The 18271-nt window shown below is 49.3% G+C and overlaps 1 protein-coding gene across 2 annotated transcripts in view; it reads left to right on the top strand.

Moving 5' to 3' along the window:
* COL5A1 (collagen type V alpha 1 chain) overlaps positions 1-18271 on the top strand; it is a 204336-nt gene that overhangs the window by 179907 nt on the left and 6158 nt on the right. The window contains exons 55-64 of one of the 2 annotated variants that reach the window (XM_054393640.1): positions 215-322; positions 1070-1123; positions 1228-1281; positions 2232-2339; positions 2828-2881; positions 6651-6686; positions 7469-7522; positions 7995-8253; positions 9300-9412; positions 12514-12582. In XM_054393640.1, the coding sequence (XP_054249615.1) occupies positions 215-322; positions 1070-1123; positions 1228-1281; positions 2232-2339; positions 2828-2881; positions 6651-6686; positions 7469-7522; positions 7995-8253; positions 9300-9412; positions 12514-12582 (909 nt within the window). Of the gene's footprint in view, positions 1-214; positions 323-1069; positions 1124-1227; positions 1282-2231; positions 2340-2827; positions 2882-6650; positions 6687-7468; positions 7523-7994; positions 8254-9299; positions 9413-12390; positions 12460-12513; positions 12583-18271 lie in introns of both variants that reach the window. The other variant, XM_054393639.1, reaches the window with a different exon arrangement.

Genomic DNA, 18271 nt, shown 5'->3' with positions numbered 1-18271 from the left:
AGAAGTGGTCAAAGCTGAAAAGTGATGGAGCTTAGAGGCTTGCCCTCAGTGCCTGAGGGGTAGGAAGCATCAGGAAAGCCAACAGACAGGAGGCTTTGCCTGCTTTGCACACATCTGCATTCTCCCTGTGGCACCCTGGCAGCAGCCACAGCATATCTGAGAAGATCATCTGATGCCCCAATGCACATTAAACCATGCTGCCTCTTGCCTCTAGGGTGAAGCTGGTTTGGAAGGACCTCCTGGGAAGACTGGCCCCATTGGTCCCCAAGGAGCTCCAGGGAAGCCTGGCCCTGATGGCCTTCGAGGGATCCCTGGTCCAGTCGTGAGTGTTCCTAAACTCAGCCAAGTCTGAGAAAGCTTCTGGGCAGGGCTGCTCCTGGTGCTTTGCTGGGACCCACCTGACTTGGGAGATATCTTTCTCCCAGTGGAATGTTCTGGCTGGGCTTGAGTGCCTGATAAAACCTCACCAGTGAGAATAACATAGCAGTGAAGATCATCTTGGGGAGGGACATTTTAGGATATCAGGTAGTGATAGGACTGGGGGGAATGGAATAAAGCTGGAAGTGGGGAGATTCAGGCTGGAGGTGAGGAAGAAGTTCTTCCCCATGAGAGTGGTGAGAGCCTGGAATGGGTTGCCCAGGGAGGTGGTTGAGGCTCCATCCCTGGAGGTGTTTGCAGCCAGGCTGGATGAGGCTCTGGCCAGCCTGATGTAGTGTGAGGTGTCCCTGCCCATGGCAGGGGGGTTGGAACTGGCTGAGCCTTGTGGTCCCTTCCAACCATGACTGATTCTATGAGTCTATGATTCTATCATCTCCCAGCATGTTTTACTTCAGTCTTGGGGCTGCTCACTCACCCTCCATGGGTGAGAATTTCCGTGAGCTCCAGAGTCCCTTTTCCAGTAGAGAGCTGAGCTGGAGAGGAACAGAAACCCTTTTGCATCTGTGAGAAGCTAGGGCAAAGGTTCCCTGGTGCAGAGACCAGAGGAGGATGAGTGAATGATCTGAATAATCCCAGGTGAGAGCACTGCTGTCATGAAAGACTCTTCTGAGGGAACTGCACTGTTTTACAGGGTGAACAAGGTCTCCCAGGATCCCCTGGCCCCGATGGTCCTCCAGGCCCACTGGTAGGTCCAGACCTTCAGATTCCATGAGTTTTTGAAATGAGGGAACGCCTTTTCCATCAATCAATTAATTCTCCTTTTTTGTTTCTTTTCCTGCCTCCCAAAAGGGTCCACCTGGTTTGCCTGGTCTTAAAGGAGACTCTGGTCCCAAAGGGGAGAAGGTGAGAATGGCACACATGATCTTCCTGCATGATGCCTGGTGTGGGGTAAAAAATGGCATTGTAGAGGGGTCAGGCAGCTGGCAGGACAAAGCCAAGGAGTGCCACCAGCCCAGCCCCATGTGCTGTCTCTCATGCTCTGGAAGCATTGGACCTATCTTTATCAGAGGGGCAACCAAGATGGTGAGAGGTCTTGAGAATAAATCTTATGAGGAGCAGCTGAGGGAGCTGGGGTTGTTCAGTCTGAAGAAAAAGAGGCTGAAGGGAGACCTCCTTGCTCTCTACAACTCCCTGAAAGGAGGTTTGAGGTGGGTGTTGATCTCTTCTTACAAGTCACAACTGATAGGACAAAAGGAAATGGCCTCAAGTTGAACCAGGGGAGGTTTAGGTTGGGCTTGTGGAAAAAAATGTATACTAAAAGGGTTGTCAAGCCCTGGAAGAGGCTGCCCAGGGATGTGGTTGAATCCCCATCCCTGGATGTGTTTAAAAGCTGTCTAGATATGGAGCTGAAGGAGATGGTGTAGATGGTCCTGGTAGAGTTGGGTAATGGGTGGACTTGATGATCTTCCAAAATGCTGTGGTTTAGAAGAGAGATGGAGAGTTGTGAGTGCTGCTCAAGGGATGTGCTAGATTGTGACGTGGGTGAGGCTGTGCTGCTGCCCATCTGGATCCAAGACCAAGTTTCCCATCCCCACATCCCTGACTGAAATGTGTGGAGCAGCTCGTGCTCCTCACAACGTGTCTACACTGCACACTTGGGATGGGCTGCAGAAGAGCCTCATCAAACTTCAAGAGAGGTTTGCACATCAGGAAGAACCTAACAGTAAGGACCCAAAGCTTCCAGAGTAATAGTTACCAGCATTCAGAATCAAAGATTAATTTGTTAAAAGATAACATTGTGGTCACTTACCTCCAGTGGGAGATCACAGTTGACATCTGCTCTTCTCCCCTAGGGTCATCCAGGTTTAATTGGTCTTATTGGCCCACCAGGAGAGCAAGGAGAAAAGGGTGACAGAGGCCTCCCAGGCCCCCAAGGCTCAGCAGGACCCAAGGGAGAGCAGGTAAATATTCCAGGAGACTTGACTTAAATGTGGGTTTGAGCTGTGGGGGTTGCTGACTTCTAGCAGGTCTGGCCTAGAAGAAATGGTCAGCAGCAGCAGGAGACTCCTGCTAAGTTGTGAGGAGTATTTTCTGCATTCATGGAATTTCTCCTACCTGTGAAATGCAGAGAAGCTCCCAAGTGACCCAGTTTAAAGGCAAGCAGATTCTCAAGGGTGGTCTGGAAAGGGTTCAAGAAACATGGAGGGCTGGTGACATTAAACATGCATCCAAAGGAGTGGCTTTTAGAGCTGTGTGCCTGAAGGAGGCACCAGAATCCCTGCTCATGATCCTTGCCTGGGTCGTGCACACCCTTCCAAACCAGTTCAAGCTCCAGATTTGAACAGAGCCATCCAAACCTGAGTGGGCATCTCTGAGCACATCTTAGTTGTGTAGCTCTACACCAGTATCACTGCATGCAAACCACTGCTGCTGTGCTTCTGTTTTTCAGGGTATCACAGGTCCCTCTGGGCCAATTGGACCTCCAGGGCCACCAGGATTACCGGTATGTGACAAGTCACTGGCTTGGAAAACCTCAGGAGCTACACAGCGTTCCTGGGGTCACCTTGCTGCTCCCAGATACACCCAGCCCAGTCCTTCTGGCCTGATCTTGTCTGAGGGTGCTGCTGGGAATGGGTTTACCCCAGCTGAGCCCATGACGAGCTCTTGAATGAGTCACAGGAGTGATGCTTGAGCTGAGAGATGGGCACAGGGGACATGGTGTGATGGAGATGAGCTCACTCTGTTTCTCTCCCTCTTTCTTTTGGATTATCACATGGTGATTTTTTTGGGGAGTACTTTTTGCTATTTGCAGTTTTTTCACACTGGATGCCCAAAGGCTGCAGCCTACACCCTTGGGTGACCAGCATTTGCTGCTGCTGGGAGTCCTTAGCATGGAGCCAGGATCAGCCTTGGGTTGTGGCTCTCACACGTGGAGCCAGGATCAGACCTGGGTTGTGGTCATCACACATGGAGCCAGGATCAGCCTTGGGTTACCACACATGGAGTCAGGATCAGCCTTGAGCTGTGGTTATCACACATGGAGCCAGGCTCAGCCCTGGGATGTGGTTATCACACATGGAGCCAGGATCAGCCTTGGGTTATCACACATGGAGTCAGGATCAGCCCTGGGATGTGGTTATCACACATGGAGCCAGGATCAGCCTTGAGCTGTGGTTATCACACATGGAGTCAGGATCAGCCTTGAGCTGTGGTTATCACACATGGAGCCAGGCTCAGCCCTGGGATGTGGTTATCACACATGGAGCCAGGATCAGCCCTGGGATGTGGTTATCACACATGGAGCCAGGATCAGACCTGGGTTGTGGTCATCACACATGGAGCCAGGATCAGCCCTGGGTTACCACACATGGAGTCAGGATCAGCCTTGAGCTGTGGTTATCACACATGGAGCCAGGATCAGCCCTGGGTTGTGGTTATCACACATGGAGCCAGGATCAGCCTTGAGCTGTGTTTATCACACATGGAGCCAGGCTCAGCCTTGGGTTGTGGTTATCACACATGGAGCCAGGATCAGCCTTGGGCTGTGGTTATCACACATGGAGTCAGGATCAGCCTTGAGCTGTGGTTATCACACATGGAGCCAGGCTCAGCCCTGGGATGTGGTTATCACACATGGAGCCAGGCTCAGCCTTGGGTTGTGGTTATCACACATGGAGCCAGGATCAGCCCTGGGTTGTGGTTATCACACATGGAGCCAGGATCAGCCTTGAGCTGTGTTTATCACACATGGAGCCAGGCTCAGCCTTGGGTTGTGGTTATCACACATGGAGCCAGGATCAGCCCTGGGATGTGGTTATCACACATGGAGCCAGGATCAGCCTTGAGCTGTGGTTATCACACATGGAGCCAGGATCAGCCTTGGGTTGTGGTTATCACACATGGAGCCAGGATCAGCCCTGGGTTGTGGTTATCACACATGGAGCCAGGCTCAGCCCTGGGTTGTGGTTATCACACATGGAGCCAGGATCAGCCCTGGGTTGTGGTTATCACACATGGAGCCAGGATCAGACCTGGGTTGTGGTTATCACACATGGAGCCAGGATCAGACCTGGGTTGTGGTTATCACACATGGAGCCAGGATCAGCCTTGAGCTGTGTTTATCACACATGGAGCCAGGATCAGCCTTGGGTTGTGGTTATCACACATGGAGCCAGGCTCAGCCCTGGGTTGTGGTTATCACACATGGAGCCAGGCTCAGCCTTGGGTTGTGGTTATCACACATGGAGCCAGGCTCAGCCTTGGGTTGTGGTTATCACACATGGAGCCAGGCTCAGCCCTGGGTTGTGGTTATCACACATGGAGCCAGGATCAGCCTTGGGTTGTGGTTATCACACATGGAGCCAGGATCAGCCTTGGGTTGTGGTTATCACACATGGAGCCAGGCTCAGCCCTGGGATGTGGATATCACACATGGAGCCAGGATCAGACCTGGGTTGTGGTTATCACACATGGAGCCAGGATCAGCCTTGAGCTGTGTTTATCACACATGGAGCCAGGATCAGCCTTGGGTTGTGGTTATCACACATGGAGCCAGGCTCAGCCCTGGGTTGTGGTTATCACACATGGAGCCAGGATCAGCCCTGGGTTGTGGTTATCACACATGGAGCCAGGATCAGCCCTGGGTTGTGGTTATCACACATGGAGCCAGGATCAGACCTGGGTTGTGGTTATCACACATGGAGCCAGGATCAGACCTGGGTTGTGGTTATCACACATGGAGCCAGGATCAGACCTGGGTTGTGGTTATCACACATGGAGCCAGGATCAGCCTTGAGCTGTGTTTATCACACATGGAGCCAGGATCAGCCTTGGGTTGTGGTTATCACACATGGAGCCAGGCTCAGCCCTGGGTTGTGGTTATCACACATGGAGCCAGGCTCAGCCTTGGGTTGTGGTTATCACACATGGAGCCAGGCTCAGCCTTGGGTTGTGGTTATCACACATGGAGCCAGGCTCAGCCCTGGGTTGTGGTTATCACACATGGAGCCAGGCTCAGCCTTGGGTTGTGGTTATCACACATGGAGCCAGGCTCAGCCCTGGGATGTGGATATCACACATGGAGCCAGGATCAGACCTGGGTTGTGGTTATCACACATGGAGCCAGGCTCAGCCTTGGGTTGTGGTTATCACACATGGAGCCAGGATCAGCCCTGGGTTGTGGTTATCACACATGGAGCCAGGATCAGACCTGGGTTGTGGTTATCACACATGGAGCCAGGATCAGCCTTGAGCTGTGTTTATCACACATGGAGCCAGGATCAGCCTTGGGTTGTGGTTATCACACATGGAGCCAGGCTCAGCCCTGGGTTGTGGTTATCACACATGGAGCCAGGATCAGCCCTGGGTTGTGGTTATCACACATGGAGCCAGGATCAGCCCTGGGTTGTGGTTATCACACATGGAGCCAGGATCAGACCTGGGTTGTGGTTATCACACATGGAGCCAGGATCAGACCTGGGTTGTGGTTATCACACATGGAGCCAGGATCAGCCCTGGGATGTGGATATCACACATGGAGCCAGGATCAGACCTGGGTTGTGGTTATCACACATGGAGCCAGGATCAGCCTTGAGCTGTGTTTATCACACATGGAGCCAGGCTCAGCCCTGGGTTGTGGTTATCACACATGGAGCCAGGCTCAGCCTTGGGTTGTGGTTATCACACATGGAGCCAGGCTCAGCCTTGGGTTGTGGTTATCACACATGGAGCCAGGCTCAGCCCTGGGTTGTGGTTATCACACATGGAGCCAGGATCAGCCTTGGGTTGTGGTTATCACACATGGAGCCAGGATCAGCCTTGGGTTGTGGTTATCACACATGGAGCCAGGCTCAGCCCTGGGTTGTGGTTATCACACATGGAGCCAGGCTCAGCCTTGGGTTGTGGTTATCACACATGGAGCCAGGATCAGCCTTGGGTTACCATACATGGAGTCAGGATCAGCCTTGGGCTGTGGTTATCACACATGGAGCCAGGATCAGCCCAGGTTTTGGTTACCACACAGCTGCTTTTCCCACCCCCATCCAGGCAGGATCATGGAGTTGTGGCACAGATTGGTCTGACACAGATCCCTTTTGTATGTTGACAAATAAAAGCAACTCCAAACTCAAGTGGATGTGAAAAGTGGAAGCAGAAAAGGAGTCAGTCACAAGAACCACCTTGTCCAGCACTGCTCTGGCTCCCTCCAAGCAGAGACTTGATGACTTCTCTGCTGGGAAACACACTGACCCCTTCCTGTCTTTCTCTCTACACAGGGTCCACCTGGTCCCAAAGGTGCTAAAGGATCATCAGTGAGTATAACCATTGCTAAATGGAGTTGCTAGAGAGCCCTTACTAAGTCCATAACCTGCTGTGACTCCCCCAGTGGCATTAAATTAGCTAAAGAGGACTGTGGCAAATGCAGCCCTTTGCAGGTTGTCTATGCCCAGGCTGGGGAAGGTTTCTGTGGCTCATGCTGCACCTCACTGAACATCAGTGCAGCAAAGAGCAGGAGGAGGAATCCAGTGCATAGTCCTGAGGACAAAACCCACTGGAAAGCAGAGGCTGGTAAAAATAGACTGAAGCAGGAGGTGACAAGCTGAGGAGGGAAGGACTCACTGAGAAATGTGAGACTGAGGCAAGCTTCATGTTGCAAATCTGTGCAGGCAACTGAAAAATCCTCTTTGGGCAACTACCTGATGTCTTCCCTCCCCCCCCCCCCCCTCATTCCCACTGTAGAATTCAATGTTTTATTAATTTTAAGATTCTTCTTTTATTTGATTTCTTAAAGTGTTGAATTGCTTTGGGGAGTTCACTTTTTCATGCACTGGAAGCTCCTTTTCTGTAGGAAACCTGAGCGAAATTTGACTGCTTGAGCCTCTTTTTTTTTTTTTTTTTGGACTGAAACATCAAAATGAACCAAAACAAAACATTTTCCTGGTGGAGGGGTGCAAGGACTCTCCTCTTGTCTACCTGAAGGGACAGGAAGAAGAGACTGTTCATAGAAATGAGGTTTGGGGTGGGGTATCAGTGCCAATTGCTTGTCCCTGAGTCACTCATACATTTCCCCCTTCTTTTTCTTTTTTCCACCCAGGGTCCAACAGGTCCAAAGGGTGAATCAGGTCTTCCTGGGCCCCCAGGTCCTCCTGTAAGTAGACTCCAGTACCTGAAGTGTGGAAGGAGGTGCAGGTTTAATGGGATTGAGTGGGTTTTGTGATGTTAAAGAGCAGATTTCTGGACAAAGGTTCAGTATGTGAGGAGTCCTAGCAGTGGATTGGCATCTCTTGGAGGTGCTGGGGAAGAAAGCAGGGTGTGTGAAAGATGCTACTGATGGGAAAACTTAAATGAGGTCTTGGGTGACAGGTTGGACTTTGATGATCCTTGAGGTCTCTTCCAACCTTGTTGATTCTGTGATTCTGTGAAGATGACAAGAGAAGATGGACCCAGCACTGAGGCCTGGTGGGCAGGGTTGTTGTCAGTCCCTTCATGGGTGGTTTACATGTCTGGGCTGCATCTTGTGCTGCTGCTTGTCAGCATTGGTGGCTGCTTTGGCCACCTCTGCTGCCTCTTTCCCACTGCCAAGGCAATGAGAAGTTGAATCTTCTTTCCCCACGAATCAGGGTCCTCCTGGAGAAGTCATCCAGCCACTGCCCATCCAGTCTTCCAAGAGGACCAGGAGAAACATTGATGCCAGCCAGCTGGTGGATGATGGAAATGCTGACAACTACATGGATTATGCAGATGGCATGGAGGAGATTTTCGGCTCTCTGAATTCCCTGAAACTGGAAATTGAACAAATGAAGCATCCCTTGGGCACTCAACATAACCCAGCAAGAACCTGCAAGGATCTGCAGCTCTGTCACCCTGATTTCCCAGATGGTGTGTCCTGGGACAGAGGGGATGTGGGGCAAACACTCTGGGTTTCCAAGCTCCACACAGGGAATACAAAGAGAGTGAAGGAAAGGAAGGAATTTGGGAAGTCCTTGGTGCCCCTTGGGGAATTAATTTCTTTACTGAAAGTGTGGTCAGGGATTGGAACAGGCTGCCCAGGGAGGTGGTGGAGTCCCCATCCCTGGAGGTGGTGGAGTCCCTGTCCCTGGAGGTGTTCAAGAAACCTGTGGCCATGGCACCTGGGGCCAGAGCTTGATGGCCATGATGGGGTTGGGTTGATGGTTGGACTGGATGGTCTTAGAGACCTTTTCCAACCCAATCAATTCTGTGATGTGGCTGACAAAGAAAGGATACTTAGAGAGGAGTTGGGCTGGATGGTCTTTGTAGGACCCTTCCAGTTGGAACCATTCTGTTCTGCTCTAAGAATGGGGACAGATGAAGAAAACCAGCAGCTGGTGAGAGGCCTTGAGCACAAGCCCTATGAGGAGAGGCTGAGGGAGCTGGGGGTGTTTAGCCTGGAGAAGAGGAGGCTCAGGGGAGACCTCATTGCTGTCTACAACCATCTGAAGGGAGGTTGTAGCCAGGAGGGGGTTGGGCTCTGCTCCCAGACAACCAGCACCAGAACAAGAGGACATAGTCTCAAGCTGCACCAGGGGAGGTTTAGGCTGGAGGTGAGGAGAAAGTTCTTCCCAGAGAGAGTGGTTGGCCATTGGAATGTGCTGCCCAGGGAGGTGGTGGAGTCTCCATCCCTGGAGGTGTTCAAGAGGGGATTGGACGTGGCACTTGGTGCCATGGTTTAGATAGGCATGAGGTGTAGGGTGACAGGTTGGACTTGGATGATCCTTGAGGTCTCTTCCAACCTTCTTGTCTCTATGATTCTGCAAGGTGCCACAATCTTGGGAGGAATCGGAGCACAACCAGTTACACAAAATGCTGCAAAACCCACCCCTGGGAAGGTGGTTGCTGAAGTGCCCTTCATCCTTCCTTCCCAGTGCTGATTCTTTCCTCCCTTCTCTTCCCTCTCATGCATCCAGGTGAATACTGGGTTGATCCCAACCAAGGATGTTCCAGGGACTCTTTCAAAGTTTACTGTAATTTCACAGCTGGTGGAGAGACTTGCATCTTCCCTGACAAGAAATCTGAAGGAGTAAGTCCAGACAACTCTTATTTTATTTTTTTTTCCTCCTCTCTCTGTATCATAGTGGTAAGAGACTGTTTCCTAATATGAACATTCATAGAGAGTCAATTTTCAGGAGAAGTCAACAACAGCAAGTGAAGATTAAAGTTCCAGAACAGTTGCTTGTTGCACTGTGTTGGCTTCTAAAACCACAAAGAGTATGTTTACAAGGTGAATTTCTTCAAGTCAGATTTAAACCAGATTTTGGGACAAGTCTTTGGTGATTTCCCAGGCATAATAAATGCTAAACCCTTTATTTTATTTCATATTTTATTTTATTTTATTTTACTTTACTGTACTTTATTTTATTTTACTTTATTTTACTTTATTTTATTTTATTTTATTTTATTTTATTTTTTATTTTACTTTATTTATTTTATTTTATTTTACTTTATTTTATTTTACTGTATTTTATTTTACTTAAAGAAAAGTAAAGTAAAATAAAATAAAATAAAGTAATTTTATTTATTTTATTTTACTTTATTTTATTTTACTTTATTTTATTTAATTTACTTTATTTTATTTTACTTTACTTTTCTTTATTTTCTTTATTTTATTTTACTTTACTTACTTTATCTTTATTTTCTTTATTTTATTTTACTTTACTTACTTTATCTTTATTTTCTTTATTTTATTTTACTTTATTTTACTTCATTTAATTTAATTTTACTTTATTTTATTTTACTTTTCTTTATATTATTGTATTTTATTTCATTTTATTACTTTATTGCATTTTATTTTTATTGTATTTTTAATTTTATTTTATGATATTGCATTTTATTTTATTGTGTTTGATTTCATTTTACTGTATTTGATTTCATTTTACTGTATTTGATTTCATTTTATTGCATTGTATTTTATTTTATTGCATTTTATTTCATTGCATTGCATATTATTTTATTGCATTGCATTTCATCGTATGTTTTCATTATTTTATTTTAAGTTTTTTTATTTTATTTTATTCTGTGATTCTGATTTTTTTTTTTCCCTTTTCCTACAAAAGCCAAAATGTGTTAGTGCAGAAACTGCAGCTCCTCATCAGCTCCAATTAACTCATTCCTCATCTCCCCCCTCCTGCAGCTGGGCTGCTGCTCTTCTCTCTCCACCCACAAGCACCACTTATTCCCTTGCCCTCTCTCTATCTTTAGGCAGAGTGTAGCAGATGAATGTTTATCTCCTGCCATTTTTCTTGGTGTTTCTTGTGTGTAAATGATCTAAAAATGATTGCAGCTACCTTCAGTGCTCTGCCTGGCCCTTGCTGCACAAGGCTGATGAAGTTATCTGTGTCATGATGTGCTTAGCTCAACCACACTCACATTTTTTTTTATCCCCTATCCATGCCCTCTGTTTCCTGGAGCTGCCCTCCCCAGTGCCTGGCACTGGCCAAGCAGAAACTCCTTGCCCAGCAGCCTAGGGGAGCTCTCCCAGTGTCCCAGTTGTGCTCCAGCTGGGTTAAGGTGCAGGCTGAAGCTGTTTCCTCCAGCAAAAGTGGTTTGCTCCCTGAGTTTCATCCACCAAAATTATGTGCCAGCACAGGGGAAGCAACACACAGCATAAATCTTCCTTGAGTTGTTGTTAGGGCTGTTTGAATGGGGAGATGGATTTCTTCTCCTTTGCATTAACTCCTCAGAATGTTGGCAGCTGAGAAAAAAAGGGAAAAAAAAAAAAAAACAAACAAACCACCCAAACCAAGGCAGAGGCTGCCCAGATCTTCCCATTGCTCAGACTCCTGCCACTCTGACTCTGCAAGTGGCTCTTTGGCCCCCATCTCACCCACCGTGGAGCTGCTCTTCTGACCACTGTGATGCTCCTCAAATGCAAATTGTGCTCCACTTCTGCAGTGCTGTTGTAAATAAAGAAAAAAAATCTTCAGCCTGCCTTTTTTTGCCTCCCCTCTCTCCACGCAGAGGAACGAAAGCTTCTACCACACCAGCGTTCAGATTGGCTGAGGGGATTTATTCTAAGCCACAGCAGAGTGTGAGCCCTGTCCCCTTCCAGTCCACCCTTTTTGCAGCAGAAAGGAGCTGACTTGCTTTGTGGGTCACGTCCTGGGAAGGAAAGGACAATCCCAAGCCACCTGCAGGCAGCCTGGCTGTTGGTTTTGGGGGGGGAGATTTATGGCAGAAGCAAAGGAGCTGGTGGGAGGGCGAGGGAGCAGGCGGCAGCCACGCGTCCTGCTTGGGCTCTGACTCAAAACAAGTGATTCAGCTGCTCGATGGGGCTGCCAGAAAGGATGCTCTGACAGCTTATTTCTTCTCAAGGTCACCCTCTGCATCACCCCAGGTAGCTGAAGCTCCATCACATGTCAGGGTCCAGCACTGACTCAGGAGGATGCACTGCTGGTGCTGCACCTTAGTGCTTCACAAATGCAGGAGGCAGGCAGAGGCTTCTCCTTAATCCCATTCCTTGCCTTTCCCAGCCCCACAGTGTCTGGATTTGGTGACGGAGTGACAGCAGCCTTCTCCCTTACCACCACTGCTCCTCCAGCCCAGCCCTCCCATGAAGATCCACACATCTTTCACTGTTGACATTTCCTGTTTTTTTTTTTTTTTTTCCCTCTTTACCTTTCCTTTGGTCTCTCCTGCCCATAGACTGCACTGCTGGTTTTGCATCCGAAGTATCTAGGAGGTGAAAACCATCAGCCCTGAGCAGAAGAGGCTGGTACCAAGGCAGTGCTGGGCAACCAGGGCTGGTACCAAGGCAGTGCTGGGCAACCAGGGCAGCACCACCCCACTCCTTTCTGCTTCAGAAGCCATTGGCACCTTAGGGCTGTGCCAAACGATCTTGTTACTGGTGTATAAAGCTTAAGAGAGCATTTTAAAGGCAACTGGCAATTTCAATAAGACATGCAGATGCTGCTGGTGGAACTGAATGTAACTTTCTTTCTTTTTTTTTTTTCTTTCTTTCTTTCTCCTTTGTCTCTTTCCTCCTCCCCCTCCACGAACTAGGCTAGAATCACTTCTTGGCCAAAGGAAAACCCAGGCTCCTGGTTCAGTGAATTCAAGCGGGGTAAACTGGTAAGATCCAGCTGGGTGCTTTCAGTTGCCTTTAACCCATGTCATATTTTACAGAGTAAAATGGCTCGGTGGCCCAAAGAGCAGCCTGCCACATGGTATAGTCAATACAAGCGGGGGTCTTTGGTAAGTGGCTAACCCTGACCTTGGCCCCTCTCAGTCTCCATCAGAAGCCTCCTCATCTGCTTTGGTATGGCCAGGCCTGCTGCACTCTGCATGCCAGACTAATACCTGTCACAAGTAGCAATGAGATCAGCCCTGAACAAAGAAAAAAAAAAAATCGCTGTCTACAGCTACCTTGAAGGGAGGTTGGTGCCAGGTGGGGGTTGGTCTCTTCTCCCAAGCAACCAGCAGCAGAAGAAGGGGACACAAGTCTTGAGTTGTGTCAGGGGAGGTGTAGGCTGGGTGTTAGGAGGAAGTTCTTCACAGAGAGAGGGATTGCACATTGGAATGTGCTGCCCAGGGAGGTGGTGGAGTCACCATCCCTGGAGATGTTCAAGAAAAGCCTGGATGAGGCACTTGGTGCCATGGTCTGGGTGATCGGTTGGACTGGATGAGCTTGGAGGTCTCTTCCAACCTGGCTGATTCTATGATTCTATAAAATACACCAAAAACACCAACCCAAAAAAACCCTCCAAACAAAATTTAAGGTGGAATGATGAAAAAGAAACCAAATCCCCAATGGGGATGTTTTTTATTCCAGTCTGCTTGAGATCCCTGGGGCTGTTTAGTCTGGAGAAGAGAAGGCTGAGAGGGGATCTGATCAATGTCTATCAATAACTGAGGAGTAGGGATCAAGTGGAGGGGGCCAGGCTCTTTTGGGTGGTACACAGTGATCAGACAAGGAACAATGGATTCAAACTAGAACATAGAAGATTTCACCTCAATATGAGGAGAAACTTCTTTAGAGTGAGGGTGACAGAGCCCTGGAACAGGCTGCCCAGGGAGGTTGTGGAGTGTCCTTCTCTGGAGACTTTCCAACCCCACCTGGATGCATTCCTGTGCAGACTGCCCTCGGTGCTCCTGCTCTGGCAGGGAGGTTGGACCTGATGATCTCTTGAGGTCCCTTCCAATCTCTCATATACTGTGAGACTGTGAAAGCTTAGAGCAGGTGATGAGCCTTTGCCTGTTAAAAGAGGACACACTGAGAGGATGGGGGACCCTGCAGAGGTGGAGCTGGTCTGTCTCTGCAGAGCTGCAGAGAGTTGTACAATCATGAGATCATTTTGGTTGGAAGAGACCTTCAAGATCAGCCCAACTGTTAACCACTAAACCTTGTCCCTCAGCACCACATCGACTCCATCACTGCCCTGGACAGCCTGTTCCAGGGCTTGACAACCCTTTTGGGGAAGAAATTGTTCCTCATGTCCAACCTAGACCTCCCCTAGGGCAACTTGAGGCTGTTTCCTCTTGTTCTATTGCTTGTCCCTTGAGAGAAAAGAATGGTCCCCACCTGGCTCCAACCTCCTTTCAGGGAGTTGTAGAGAGCAATGAGGTCTCCTCTCAGCCTGCTTTACTCCAGGCTAAACACCCCCAGTTCCCTCAGCTGCTCCTCACCACAGCTGTTCTCCAGATCCTTCGCTGCCCTTCTTTGGGCACACCTCCTTCTGGAGTGCTCTTGCTGCTTCCTAAGCAATTCCTAGCACATCAGTGGCAAAGTGAACATTCTTGTGCTGCTGTTCCCCAGCAGTGGAGCCTTGTCCCAGCAGCTGAAACACCCCTAAGGTGATTCTTCATCCCTGGGCTGGACACACTGCTGTCACAGCCCATGCTCACTAGTACCCAGGCTGAGGTGGTGAATCTGTGCATCTCTGCTGTGGGACAGGTTTTCCCCAAAGGATGGATTTCATCTCCCACACTGGAGATGAACCACACTGAGGGCTCCCATGTCACCCCCAGCGCCTGGGAGATAGGAAGGCTCTGGTTTAAAGGAAGATTTCAAGCCATGTGCATTGACCAAGTGTGGGGGACAGGAGTTTGACTTGGTCCCAGTCAAGGATTTTTTCAAGGGAGGAGAACTGTCATAAGGTTAATGTTTGATGTCAGCAAGCAAGGCAGCAACACAAAAAGCAGAGAGAGCTCTGGACATTTGTGTTGTGGATAGATCAGTCCCACAGATCCAGAGCCCTGCTCAGGGAAGTCAAGAGACTCTCAGAATCCCAGGCTGGAAGGAACTTCCATAATCATAGAATGGTTTGAGCTGGAAGGGACCTTAAAGACCATCTAGTCCCAACCCTCCTGCCAAGGGCAGGGACACCTCCCCACTAGCCCAGGTAGCTCAAAGCCTCATCCAGCCTTTCCTGGCAAAATCACAGCCTCCACAAGCTGGGTCAGCAACCTGTCCAGCTGAATCCTCACTGTGTACAATGTTGGAGGATCCACCACTTCCCTGGGGAGCTAATTCCCCAGAGCAGCTGCTGCTCAGGGTAAGGCAGAGCTCCTTTAAGCAGCACAGATCTCCAGCAGATCTCCTTCAGTTCCTGTAGGATTAGCAGGATGCAGACAATGAGCTCAACCAAACCAGGAGAGCTGGGGAGGAAGGAAGCACTCAGTGAGTAAAACCAACCTGCCCCTGAAAGCAGGAGATGCTCTGACCTACCACTCTGAGCTGCTCCAGCATCTCCCTCCTCCAGGGCTGAGGTCTCCTGCAGCACCCCAGACTTCCACCTTAAAAGGCAGACACCAAAGAAAATCTCCACTTTGCTTTCCTAAGCTGCACTCATTGCCACTAAACACATTTGGCTCAGACTCTGCCCACAAGAAGGACATGGCTTCTGCAGCTCCTCGTGGCTCCTTGAGGGCACCTACTCATAGCTTAATCACAGAGCACTTCAGCAGTTAATACTATGAGTTACATCTCCTCCATCACTTCCATCTCCTCCATCTCCTCCATCTCCTCCATCTCCTCCATCTCCTCCATCTCCTCCATCTCCTCCATCTCCTCCATCTCCTCCATCTCCTCCATCTCCTCCATCTCCTCCATCTCCTCCATCACTTCCATCTCCTCCATCACTTCCATCTCCTCCATCACTTCCATCTCCTCCATCACTTCCATCTCCTCCATCTCTTCCATCTCCTCCATCTCTTCCATCTCCTCCATCTCTTCCATCTCCTCCATCACTTCCATCTCCTCCATCACTTCCACCCCCTCCACCCCCTCCACCCCCTCCACCCCCTCCACCCCCTCCACCCCCTCCACCCCCTCCATCCCCTCCATCTCCTCCATCACCTCCATCTCGTCTGCTTTTCTTTCTTTTCTCCAGTCTCTTCATGCTGATACTTTAGAGGCTGAATTGCCAACCTAGAGCTTAGGACCCATCTTTTTAAAAATAGGACTTTCAGTGCTACTTGGAGCCCCTTTGTCCAACCTTGCAGTGTTGCCATTTCCTTGCTTTACCTCTCCTGCATTTTCCTTTTGGAAAGAAAAGAAGCCACCAGCACGTAGAAGACCTGCCTGAGCAAACCTCAAAGCTGTTCAACACACAAGCCTTAGATGCCAAGTTTGATTTATTTTAGTAGATCTCAAGTTTGATTTATTTTATTCCCAGTCAGTACCATCAGATTCGTAAATTGGCAAAAATCCAGCTACCTGCACCCAAGATGGGTTGAAATCTGAGTGTAGATGGGTGGGGTGGATGAGTCTGAGTCCCCTTCTAGGTTCAGCATTGCTCCTCTTACTCCATGATGAAGGTCCCTGGTGCCTTTTCCTACAGCCTGAGTGTGGTCTCTAAGGGGGCTGAGCCCATGGGCATCCCCAAAGCTAAGGGGAAGATTTCCATGTGGCTGCTCAGTATTGCATCCTCCTGTTCAGATGGAACCTCCTGGCTTCCACTTTGTGTCTGTTGGCACTTGTCCTGTTGCTGGACACCACTGCCAAGAGCCTGGCCCCAGCCTCTTGCCCCCCACCTTTTAGCTCTTGCTGAGCATTGATCAGATCCCCTCTGGGGCTGCTCTTCTCCAGGCTCCCCAGCTTCAGGGCTCTCAGCCTTTCCCCCTCAGCATCTCTGTAGCCTCTGCTGGATGCTCTCCAGCAGTTCCCTGTCTCTCTTGTACTAGGGAGCCCAGAGCTGGACACAGTACTCCAGATGTGGCCTCACTAGGGCAGAGTAAAGGAGGAGGAGAGCCTCCCTTGACCTTCTGGTCATGCTCTTAGTGCACCCCAGGAGACCATTTGCTGCCTTCTCAGCACCTGCATGAGGTGTGCAGCTATGAAGCTGCTGCCTTTCTTCTGGGCCTACCTAAAGTAAGGGCACATGAACATGAACTAGAAAGAAACTGTCTTGATTTGGTGCTTCCACACCATCACTAATCAGTGAGACAGAGTGCTTGGAGCTGATTTATCATTCCTCATGATGCAGAGGAATCAAAGAGCTGCAGATGGTTTCTTCTGGACTCTGCTTTCCTTTGTGTAGCAATTCCCTGTAGCTCTGCCACCCATCTTGTCCTGATCCTTCATGGCCATGTGGCATCAGCCACAGGGCAATACTACCTCAGAAAAACCAGGAAAGGGTTGATTTTTACAAAACCACCTCCCCATGAGCAAGCCTTCTGCTCACAACCAGCTCCCTGTAGCTCCAGTTCCAGCAAACCTGGGACAGGGCTTCATGCATTCCTCAGAGGCAGAACCACAACATGCAGTCAAGCTCCCAAAGCAAGCAGTGAGCTGAAATTAGAACAAATAAGAGGAAAAAACCCAAGAGAAGTGAGTCCTGCAGACTGGTAGTGCCACTTGTCACTGGGTGTGTGCTAAGCACTCAGCACTTTGTGTCCCTTCCCTTCCACGTCCTGGTGGTTTTCTGGTAGCTCCTCTGGCATGTGTGGCTCTCTTCTCCTGGTCAGTCATATTTCACTCTCAGGAGGACAGTGCAATGGTATCCTGACAACAGGTTGGTACATTTCCTTATTTTTTATGACCTTTCTACTCATGATTTTATTGTCTGGTTATGAACCTCTCCTACTGTTTGCAGCGTGCAGCGATGGTTCAGGAGCCCTCGAGGAACAGCCAAGCTCTTTGTGTGTGCCTCTGTTCCATTCCTGGTTGTTTCTAAAGCAACCCCCTGTCTGCAGAGGGCAGTTGTGGACAGCAGCTCTGGCAGCTGGGCCGTGCCTGGAGATGCCACCTGAAGTACAGCTCATGTCTACGTGCAAGCTGTGTTTCATTTGCTTCCTTGGTGGGCTGTGAGAGGAAGAAGTCCTGAGTGCCTTAGGTGTGGTGTCAATCAACTGTGCCTTGCAGCAAGAGATTCCCAGAGACCATTTTTCCAAGGAGAAAAGGAGCCTGGTGTGCAGAATGGAGCAAATCCCTCTGCTGGTGGAGCTCTGTGTTTCCATGACATGCCCCAAGGACACCAAAGTGAATTCTCTCTTTAGCTCAGTGTAGCCTGGAGGACCAGGACCAGGGCACCACAGAGTCCTTAGCAGCAGGAGTAGAATTGCTGCAGATTAAGTTCATAGATTCCTTCAAAGCCAAGGTGCTGGTGTCCAGGTGAAATGAATGGGACAGACCCCAGTGTGTGCAGAACAAAATACTCACAGTGGTCAAAGAAGGCAGAAAAAGGACCAACCCCTTACCAGAAATCTACTTTCTCCTCTTCAGAAGCTGGAGAAGTATGATCAGTATTGGCTTAAACTTGAGAGAAATAGCCCCAAATTGTCACCTTATTGCAGCTAGGGCTGAAATCCCTCTCCCCTTTTTCCCCTGCCCTCTATTAGCTTTATTTTTCTAGCTCACAACCAGCAAGAGAAATCAATTCCAATCATAGAATTGTTCGGGTTGGAAGATGACTCAAGGATCATCCAGTTCCAACCCCCCTGC

Source organism: Indicator indicator, chromosome 28 (genome assembly GCF_027791375.1).
Source record: "Indicator indicator isolate 239-I01 chromosome 28, UM_Iind_1.1, whole genome shotgun sequence".
In the NCBI taxonomy this organism is placed as follows: Eukaryota; Metazoa; Chordata; class Aves; order Piciformes; family Indicatoridae; genus Indicator; species Indicator indicator.
The sequence above is the reverse complement of the archived record's forward strand: the minus strand, read 5'-3'. Positions and strand labels throughout refer to the sequence as shown.